This window comes from Sinocyclocheilus anshuiensis, unplaced genomic scaffold (assembly GCF_001515605.1).
Source record: "Sinocyclocheilus anshuiensis isolate Anshui unplaced genomic scaffold, SAMN03320099.WGS_v1.1 scaffold543, whole genome shotgun sequence".
Lineage (NCBI taxonomy): Eukaryota > Metazoa > Chordata > Actinopteri > Cypriniformes > Cyprinidae > Sinocyclocheilus > Sinocyclocheilus anshuiensis.
In genome coordinates, this window is record NW_015552590.1 from 709,959 (window position 1) to 721,496 (window position 11,538).

The 11,538-nt window shown below is 38.4% G+C and overlaps 1 protein-coding gene across 1 annotated transcript in view; it reads left to right on the forward strand.

Annotated features, from left to right (window-relative positions):
- LOC107665517 (amine sulfotransferase-like) overlaps positions 1-5,353 on the forward strand; it is a 6,114-nt gene extending 761 nt beyond the window's left edge. Inside the window, exons 2-6 of the mRNA XM_016456427.1 lie at positions 120-322; positions 403-529; positions 3,169-3,263; positions 3,378-3,558; positions 5,134-5,353. Of these exons, the coding sequence (XP_016311913.1) occupies positions 120-322; positions 403-529; positions 3,169-3,263; positions 3,378-3,558; positions 5,134-5,261 (734 nt within the window). The 3' untranslated portion in view covers positions 5,262-5,353. The remainder of the gene's footprint in view (positions 1-119; positions 323-402; positions 530-3,168; positions 3,264-3,377; positions 3,559-5,133) is intronic.
- The last annotated feature ends 6,185 nt before the right edge of the window (positions 5,354-11,538 follow it).

Here is an 11,538-nt window from a genome sequence, read left to right on the forward strand (position 1 = left end):
GTAAACTTAGGCGTCCCACAGAGGGGACGGGTGACAGTTAAAGGGATAAGGTAAAGACAAAATGTTTAACATTATCTATCCCCTAGTACTTTATGCTCGACTCTACATCACTCTCTCAGGTACGGTATGGACCCAACGGATCATGACCTTAATATATGCTGAAGATTTCCTGGACAAAGCCAACCAAATCACCCATGACCAGATGCCATGGCTAGAGTATCGAGCAATGGAGAAAAATTACAAAACACGTCCATCTCCAAGACTCTTCTGTTCCCATTTACTCCTGCCGCTGATGCCGAAAATGCTGCAAAGAAAAGGAAAAGTGTGTACACATTTATCAATCGATTAATGAACTCTCATGATGTCATGAAAGTTTTTTAATAAGTCTGTCTTTGCTGTCAGGTCATCTATGTCATGAGAAACCCTAAAGACATCATGGTGTCCTATTTCCATTTTTCCAACAACATGAAAAACCTGGATTCTTCCAAGAACTTTGATGAGATGCTGGAAAAATTCTTCACAAGATGGAGTAAGAGCCAAAACCAATAGACCTAATATGTGACCCTGGACCACAAAACCAGTCATAAGGGTCAATTTTTCGAATTGACTTAAGACTGGTTTTGTGGTCCAGGGTCACATTTATCCTTTTTTTTTTTTGGTGGAAATTAGACACTTAATATAAATACAAAAAAAAAGTTAAAAACAGTGTATATATAAATTTTGCATTTGTAATCTAATTAATTACAGAATGTGGTGATTAATTAATCTACATATTAATCGCACACAATTGACAAATTACCCACCCAAGAAAATTTAAAGCGATTATTACATTAAAGCGATATTACAAAAAGTAGCTATGGAATTTTTTTTTTCATTTATAATTTGTCGGCGAACTATCTCTTTAATTCGTTTTTTATTAATATGAAGTTTAGTTTTAGTTTTTAGATTTGTTATTGATATGTACAAATACAATTAATTTTAATTAAATAATACTCTAAATAAGAAACTAAAACTGCCAGTAGGTGACAGACATTGGGTCATTCATTCATTCGATTCATTTAAAACGCGAATTCATTCAGAAATGAAATGTCCCAAATGGCACACTTCATGTGTACTTAAGGTCTTGTGGACTTACAATGGCTGCCACATGCTCGTGTCCATTAAGTCCACAAGACCGTAGGGTGTCCCATTTGTCATTTTAGCTTTCAGAAGGATGCTCGTGAGCGCCCCCTTTACGGCCGCTATGCGCCCTCACTGTGCACTTCTGCCGAGGCCGCACTGGGGCGAGCTCTGGGGCAGACTTCTACCCGACAGTCAAAGTGTCATTATGTCACGTGGACTTAGAGGAAGACCACAAGGGTTTAGGGTGCGATGTGGGACAGGGCCTTACTTGGAAAGGCAAAACAGTTCTGCCGTGGCTTTAAAGGTAATATTTACATTGGCAAAATTGAACAAAAACAAACAATATAGTGTCTTAATATAACAATATTAAGTTCTCATTTATTGAACTGTTGTATAAAATCAATATCACATTTGAGACAAAAACAGCACTCGTGTGGGGGCGTTAATTGAGTTAAATCGACAGCCGTAATATTCAAGTTGAAAATCGTTACTTACATACATTGAGTAATTCGTTAATAACAAAATTATGTGACAATGTCCAATGGAAACCAAAATCAACAACCCACTGAGGACTGAAAATCAAAGTAAAAAACTGAAATTACAGGCTGATCAAACTTGCATAGATTTCATCAAAGAAACTCAAAATTTAACTCAGTAGTGTGTATGGCACTCCTGGCAACATCTAGGTATGATCCTGATGAGATGGCGGAAGGAGTTCTGGGGGATCTCCTGCCAGACCTGGACCAGGGCATCAGTGAGTCTGTGGTGCTACTTGGCGGCTTTGGATATTTTGAGACATAATGTTCAGTTTTCATGTGGATTTAGGTCTAGGGAACGTGAGGGCCAGTCAATGGCATCAATGCCTTCTTCACCAGAAACTGACTACAAACTTGTGCCACATGCACCAAGAGGAACCCAGAGCCAGTGCACCAGTGTAAGGTCTGACAGTGGCTCTGAGGATTTCATCCTGGTACCTAACAGCAGTAAGGGTACCGTCGGGCTAGCACGTGGAGGTCTGCGCGACCCTCCAAGAATATTCATCCACATTATTTCCATAACGTTCCCCATGGCATCTCCAGCTTCATCTCCACCATCCATCTTCCTCTTGATCACATTTCAGAGGTTTCAATAGGGTTCAGGTCTGGAGATTGGGCTGACCATGGCAGGGTCTTGAATGAGCTGGCTGTGTGGCATGGAGCATTGCCCTGCTGAAAAAAAACAATCCTCAGAGTTGGGGAACATTGTCAGAACAGAAGGAAGCAAGTTTTCTTCAAGAACAACCTTGTACGTGTTTTGATTCATGCACCCTTTACAAAGACGAATGTGCCTTGTTGAAGCACCCCAGATCATCACCAATCCTCCACCAAATTTCACAGTGCTTGTAGGCATCTTCAGGATTCCGTCTAACTATTAGATGACCAGGTGTTGTGCAAAGCTTAAAATCAGGCTCATCAGAGAAGATGACTTTACTCCAGTCCTCTACAGTCCAATACTTATGGTCTTTTGCAAACCTCAGCCTGGCTTTTCTTTGCTTTTCATTGATGAAGGGCTTTTTTCTTTTTTTGCTTCAGCCCTGCCCCTAGAAGCCTGTTTCAAACAGGGCCGCTGCTGGCCAAATGGGTCCCCTAAGCAGAAATGTATTGTTGTGCCCCCTCCCCCAAATATTATGGAAGTAAGCCCACCTAATATAGGGGCTCAAAACAGAACTTGAATAAAATATAAAAGTAAATAAATAAATTGTAATTACATTATAATATTTACAAATTACAATTGTAGCTCTAAACAGTTACCTATGGCTATGATTTTAATACAGTTGGAGCTAATGTTTGACAGTCATCTTTATAGTGTTGACTAGCCCAATCACACACTGGTGGGTGGAGTTAGTGTAAATAGCCTCTGCCAACAAGGTGGGCTATTTGCACTTAGTGTAAATAGACACTCCGATATATCAATCAGTGTAGGTTATGGTAAAATGGTAAAAAGAAAAAAAGGTCTTAAACCTGCTACAAAGTATAAAAAAACACTAATGTTGTGTCTGGTTTGTAGTGATTGGTGGCTGTTGGTTTGACCAGGTTAAAGGATGGATCACAAATAAAGACAAATACAACATCCTGATTCTTACTTATGAAGAAATGATCAAGGTGAGTCTGGTTTGGTTTATGACCCTTTGACCTTTCCATCAAAATTTTTGGAGTTTTTTTCTTTGGATATAATGTATATGAACATTTATATGAAATGTACAAATCTTTTATCAGGACCTCAGATCCGTCATTGTGAAAATCTGTGAGTTTGTGGGAAAGAATCTGTCAGACGCAGCGATTGATAAAGTGGTGGAAACAGCCACATTCAAGCACATGAAGAAAGACCCCTTGGCCAACTATGAATTCCTTCCTCAGAATATCACAGACCACCCAAAAGGACTTTTTTTGCGCAAAGGTCAGACCAAATTGAAAAATTAAAGGGTTAGTTCACCCAAAAATGAAAATTCTGTCATTAATTACTCACCCTCATGTCGTTCCAAACCCGTAAGACCTTCGTTCATATTCTGAACACAAATTAAGATATTTTTGATAAAATCTGAGAGCTCTCTGACCCTCCGTAGACAGCAATGCAACTGCAATGTTCCCAGGTCCAGAAACGTAGTAAGGACATTGGTAAAATAGTCCATGTGACATCAGTGGTTCAACCGTAATTTTAAGAAGCAACGAGAATACTTTTTGTGCGAAAAGAAAACAATAATAACACAATTCATTCAACAATTCTTCTCCCAGAGTTACTGTCTTCTGCCATTTTGGACAGTATCCCAGAACATAATCAGCATTGTTTACGTTTAGCATGTGCGCGCGCTATCTACTGAACGTAAACAATGCTGATTATGTTTATTATGTTGATTATGTTCTGGGATACTCTCCAAAATAGCTCTCAGATTTTATCAAAAATATCTTAATTTGTGTTTCAAAGATGAACGAAGGTCTTACGGGTTTGGAACGACATGAGGGTGAGTAATTAATGACCGAATTTTCATTTTTGGGTGAACTAACCCTTTAAGAGTTGGCAATGCAAGCATTATCATATTTCTAAGTATCATTATTTTCCCTGCTTGTCTCATTCAGGTTTATTAATGCAACATCAACGAAACATTAGACCTTTGAAATTGTTTATTATTTAAAAGTTCATTATTAAAGGGATAGTTCACCCAAAAATGAAAATTCTGTCATTAATTACTCACCCCCATGTCGTTCCAAACCCAAGACCTTCGTTCATCTTCGGAACATACATTTTATTTTTGGTGAAATCCAAGAGCTTTCTGGCCCTCCATAGACAGCAAGGGTCCTACCATGTTCAAGGCCCAGAAAGGTACCAAGAACATCGACAAAACAGTCCTTGTGACATCAGTGGTTCAAGCATAATTTTAGGAAGCTACAAGAATACTTTTGAACAAAAACAAAACACAGAAATAACTTTATTCAACAATTCTTCTCTCCTGAGTCACCTCTGCCTCCATTATGGAGAGTACAGTGGCGTGGTGCTGCTTACGTAGAACAAGCATGTGCTGCGCCTTGTTTACTTGAAGGAAAGCACAAGCATGCATTGTGGTTCTCTCTATAATGGAGGCAGAGTGTGACTCTAGGGAAAATAATTGTTGAATAAAGTCATTATTTTGGGGGTTTTTTGTGCACAAAAACTACTCTCGTAGCTTCATAAAATTACGGTTGAACCATTGATGTCACACTGACTATTTTGTCGATGTTCTTGGTACCTTTCTGGGCCCTCAACATAGTAGGACCCTTGCTGTCTATGGAGGGCCAGAAAGCTCTCGGATTTCATCAAAAATATCTTAATTAGTGTTCAGAAGTTGAACGAAGATCTTACAGGTTTGGAACAACATGAGGGTAAATAACGACATAATTTAAATTTTTGGGTGAACTATCCCTTTAAATGTGATAAGTGTGACATATCAGCTGCAGTGGGAAAATGTTATATTAATGTTTTCAACCTGCTGTGTTACAGGAACAGTTGGTGAATGGAAGAACTCTTTAACCGTGGCTCAGAGTGAATGTTTTGACTGCGTCTACCAAGAAAGAATGAAGGACGTACCTCTTAACTTTGTATGGGACATCTCTGAATTGCATGGCTGAAAACTCAGGCTGTGACATCCCATCCATTATACAAACTAATAAAGATAAAACACTATCACAATAATAAAAGGAAGGCATAATATTGTGAAAAATAATTTTGTTTTTTTGTTTTTATTGCTAAAACTGAAACGTTTTATCCAGGGTTCACCTTTTCACTGACAGAAAAGGTTAGTATTTCAATGATCATGAGCATGCAAGTAATAAGTTAAGTAAAATACTTACTTGTCTTGAAACTCTCAACCAATTACTCTACAAAAATGTAGTTATCGGTAGTGTAGGAGAACTAAATTTGTAGAGTAATTGGTTGAGTGTAGGATCTTGGTGGTGTAGGATTTTTTTTATATTAGGCCTAGACTGTAGATCACAATCTGAACTCAGATCTTCAGTAGTCTCAGAGAAGTTTGCTAATCCCAGTCGCTTTGCATGATCGACTCTCCAGAGGAAGAATTAGGTGACCCGTGTGTGGGAAAAGAGGCTCAAAAAGAGATGGAGGAGAGCCACGCTCGCCAAACCTGACAATCCGCGTTTCAAACCTAGGCTCCATGTAATAAGACTAAATCTAGATGTGTATCACACACTCGACCACACACATTAAAAATGTTACTTTCGGTGTTGGGCTACTCATATAACTAAATAGTTGGCTAGTTTAATCTAATAGGTAGGCCTACGTGTTTATTTGAAAATACCTCTATGTGACGAGAGGGGCGGGGCCGAGAGCCATGGGAACGGAGCGAGGCCGGTGGAGTAAATGCTAATGCGCAACACCTGCACCACTCACCGGTCTCGAGTCCCACGGAGGAGCTCCGGAAGGATAAAAAGAGGGCTATGTCCGAAATCGCCCCCTATACCCTTAAATAGGGCACTATTTGAGGGGACAGCCATTTTTATTGGTGTCCGAAACCATAGTGGACGTTCTCGAGTGCACTCATTCAATCCCACAATGCACCGCAAATTTTATTATTAAAGTTTTGTTTAAATGTTCGCCAGTTCCAACCTCCTTCTTCCCGACCTACGAACGTTGTTACACTCTAAAAGCAACATGGTCCAAATGATTCAGTTCACCACCGAACTGTTCAGATGGAATCATGAACCGATTCAGGAGTAGCCTAATTAATGGAAGCGATCCATTGAAAAGAACCGACTCAAAAGAGCGATCCTCCGTGAATCGTGCATCGTTAGTTCTGATTCTAAACAACAGAAATGTGAATTGCCGATACCAGAGAGTATGGATCGCAAAAGCTGTTACTTTTGAATTCTGGTACAAAAATTACATGAAAAATAAACCTATATCACAAATGAAGCATATATCTTGCATAGAACATCTTATTAGCAGACTTTTGTTAATAAATGTCAAATATGTTACGTAAAACGTGGTTCGTTCAGCTCGTGCTCATTTAAAAACCACCAATTACGAGTTTATTAGAGAATTACTAGAGTTCGCAAGTCATTGTAGGCCTATCACTATTTCAGTTTTCACCATGGTATAAAATGATAATTGCACTGAAATATGAAGAGACATTGGCCAATTTCTGATTACTTTATAAGCAAGCAGACCAGGGACACTAGTCCTACAAATGACAACATCTAACCCGGTTGATCTCCCTCAATTGTCTCCTATATCACTCCTGTTCCTGCATCCAGCACGGCTGAAACCTGCTGCAGGGATCTTACGAAATCGAATCAACCTATAAATCCTGTTATACTACTAAGTCCAACTACAAAGATACGAGGAACCGGCTCCTCACAAAAAAAGAGGTCAGTTCAACCACAGAGGTCCAACGACTTTCCCTGGTTGACTTATGTGAAACACGGGGAAAACATTTCTGCACACAGTGTCACTTTTGCGTAATCAGCGGACTGGCATTAAATAAGAAAACTGAATAATCAAAGAGAATGTCTGGCTCAGTTTCAGATATTTGTCTAATAGCAACCTAGTGTGGCAGTACAGCAAGACTCCCAGTTAAAAACGAAGCAGAAATACTGTCGAGAGATGCTAACGAAACAACTAACTTCTCTCAGGTTTCTGTTGTGACAAGGCATCGTTATACATGGTCAGGAAGGTGGCAACCAGGGACGGACTGGGAGTAAAAGACGGCCCTGGATTTTCTCCCAAATAGGCCAACCACAACTACAAACGGTCGCTACTATCTCACAATATTACAGCAATCATATTGCATTTATGGCAAATAACATCACAAAACCCATGGTGACCCTGCTAACAAAAATCAATAGAAACCATCACAGAAATTCAAATGATTTCCACTATAAATACCATTACAAACATTACAAACCATAAACTTTTAACCATTAAAACCATTAAATAATGGTTTCCTGTAGTGTGTTTTGGGACATATTACATTAGGATTTAGTGGCTTTAACAAAAGCCATGAACAGAAGGTGACCAATTACCAGTAGAGACTAACAGGCGCCATTACAGTTTCCATTAAAACCAATACAATTTTCATTATAACCAGTAAAACCATTACAAATTATGTGATGGTTTCTATTTTTTTTCAACAGATAGATTGAAATAAATGTATTATTGTATGAACTAAAATACTTAAAATCTACATAAAAAGAATGCTAAATGTATATGACAATGATAAACATAAACCTAGAATCTATAACTCATTAGCACTAAAATGTAACCCGTTGTAGAATCTTTGCTGTCTCTCTTTATGAATGAATAGAATATTCATGCCAGACAATGCGGAGTGCTAAATAGCAGTGGACGCTCGGACCTGGGATTATATTTTACTATAGTGCTATAGGCTACATGCTGTGTATAGTGAGAGAGGTTACCGGTAGCACTTGATTTTACAGTAGTTTATCTGGTACATGCATGGTAAATACAGGCAAATGCGTGGTAACACAAGGTACTTTCCTGAAGTGAATGTACATGGTAACAAAGAAGAAACACGGCTGAACTTAACAGTCGTACATGCATGGTAATTATTTTGTACATACAGACAAGTGTGGGTAATAATGGTCACTTACAGGTAGTGCCTGTACATGGTAACTAATTAGATACTTTACTGTACTTACTAATGTATATATGTGGTAAATATGTAGTACTTACGGACAAGTGGGTACAAACAGGCACATCCTTACAGTATCTGTATATGGCAATTAATAAGACACATTACTGTACATACTAATGATATGTACATGGTAAATGTGTAGCACCTACGGAAAAATGTGGTATTATGTGGTAACAAACAAGACATATACTGTACTTACGGTACGCTTGGAAAGTGCTAACCTTACATAATAAAAAGAGGACTATTTTTCAATTGCTTGGGTAGGACAGTTAATGCTAAATTGCTCTCCACAACAGTGCTTACAAAGTTTGAAGAACTGGTAATTCCTGTGTAATGTTTATGTAAAATGGTGCACTTTATTTTACAGTCCTATTTCCATATACTTCCTTTGTACGTACTGGTGTATGTAGGCCTACCTATTAGTTAATGTACAGAATAAGTTATGTGGTACTCAAGTTGGGGGGTATAAACATGGACCAAGGTACTTATTGGGTAATTGATGGTAACTGAGTAATTGACCGACAATGGCCAGAATGAAGTTTGTTGACAGCTGACTGACAATTCCAGAGACCCACGGAAAATGGTGCAGCAGAAGAGGTGCAGATAGGACGTGGCTTAGCAAGATTGCGTTGCTGTCTGCGTGTGATGTTATAGCATTGTTGAGAGAGAACAAGAATGTATTGGAAACATAATACCGCCTATCCGACTCTGCCTGAGAGGTAAGGAAAAACACACTTACTTGAGATTATATTTTTTTTATATCTCTGAAATAAATGATTGTATTCTTGAAAACAATCTTTTATTGTACTATTGAATAAAATATTAGTTAAGCTGGTGTGTGGTGGACAGAATTGCCAAGTCCGCGTCTTATACGCGCCTTTGGGCTTCTTTTTTTGTAAAAGATAAGAGTACACTGAGAAGCAATGGCCAGAATGAAGTTTGTTGACAGCTGACTGACAATTCCAGAGACCCACGGAAAATGGTGCAGCAGAAGAGGTGCAGATAGGACGTGGCTTAGCAAGATTGCGTTGCTGTCTGCGTGTGATGTTATAGCATTGTTGAGAGAGAACAAGAATGTATTGGAAACATACTACCGCCTACATGACTCTGCCTGAGAGGTAAGGAAAAATACACTTTTGTTGAGATTAGATTTTTTTTTATATCTCTAAAATAAATGATTGTGTTCTTGAAAACAATCTTTTAAAATATTAGTTAGGTGGTGTGTGGTGGCTGTTCTGGCGCAATATGGCTGCCGTTGCATCATCCAGGTGAATGCTGCACATTGGTGGTGGTTGAGGAGATTCATGTAAAGTGCTTTGAGTACCCAGAAAAGCGCTATACAAATGTAACGAATTAATAATTAATTAATTAAAGCAATCTTTTATTGTACTATTGAATAAAATATTAGTTAATTATCAAAGAAAGAAAAAAATTAATAGCCAAAACATGGACTTTTGTAAATGCTGTGATACTATGATGCTCAGACACTGTTATTTCCTTCTCACATTGCTGATTTCACCATTAACAGTTTATGTTTTTGTATATGGTATCATTGTAATCCTTGACCATCAAAACATAGGGGTAGACATAATCTTTTCTGTGTTATCATGTTTGGTTCAGGACACAAAATACATAATTTGGTTATGGCGGAAAGTAAAATGGTCGCCATGGCAACCACGAGCCACGAGTTTTCTGTGTTATCATGTTTGGTTCAGGACACAAAATACATAATTTGGTTATGGCGGAAAGTAAAATGGTCGCCATGGCAACCACGAGGTGTTTTTCCGATGGCTCCATTTCTGAAAATGTTCAGGGCCCTAACCTGTACAACTGTATCAAGTTTCATGCTTTTATGAAAAATTGAACATATCACCTCAAATTTTGCACATATCACCTGGACTATAAGCAAAAATAGATTGCATTAGCGCCCCCTTTTGTCAGCCGTCAATGTCACTTAATCTGACACTTTTTCTTTGATGATGAACCAGCCAGGCCTAGTTCTGGACTTCTCCAGAACGTCCAGATGGCCAGTCCGGCCCTGGTGGCAACCTTCACAAGTTAATGTTGCTAAGGTCTGATGACTGCTCATACATTAAACACTGGGCTTAATGAGAAGAATTATATGTCTCATGACATAATCAACAAGATTATGAATATAATTTGACTCAATGTACTGCGAACAGTCTCCCATTCGTGATGGCTTTTATGCAATACTCTCGGAAGAAACCAAAGACATTTCCAACAAAGAACAACTTGTGACTTTGCTTCACTGGGTGGACGACTCAGGTAAAATTCGTGAGGATTTTTGATTTGCCAAAAACAGACATTTTGACCCATTGCAATATATCGTCTGATTTGTGCAGAGGACAGTCATACGATGGCGCAGCGAACATGTCCGGTCACTTGAGAAGTGTCTGCACAATTTAAAGAGCACAATCCCGCGGCTGTACATGTGCATTTTTAGCACATTGCTTAAACTTAAGCCTTCAAGACACTGGGAACAAAATGTAAGCTGAAAATAGATACATTGCAAGAAGTGACTCGATTGATCAAACAGTCTCCAAAATGAAACCATGCATTTTGAAACATTAAAAAATTTTATGAAACCCAACACTCCTGAGAACCCTCTGTCCAATGAGATGGACTGTAGGCTACGCACTGCTGCAGTTGACAACTATTCTGTTCTGATTACCCCAATGACAGAAATCACAGAAGAATCCCATGATGAATGTGGTAGTAATCTGCGGGCATTTTGGTCCTTCCAGAAAGATTTGCTATGTATTTCGGTCTGCGTCTTGCTTACATGATTTTCTCTCCAACCAAACAGCTATCCATAATTCAGTTAGATTTTAATTCATAAGCTTGCAATTCAGTTATACAGTTTAATACAGTTTCTTACAACAGGACATTGTACAAATTATGTTTTTAATAGAAAATTTTCACAATAAAACGTCAGGTCATGTATAGACTATCTTGTCTGTTTGCAATTAAATCTAGATTTATTCACACTGGCCATTGAAAACCTCTACATAATCCGTGTATCATTCGATCATTCGTTTTTTGATTTAATATTGAAAGTAGAAAAATGAGAAAACGGCTCCTTTTTCGTTTTTTTGTTTTTTTCCAAAAAACGAAAATGAAAATTCAGCTTAAATGTTCGTTTTTTGTTCATGGGTGGAAAAATGAATAAACAGCTTGAATATTCGATTTCTACATGTGGGTGGGAATTAAACGCC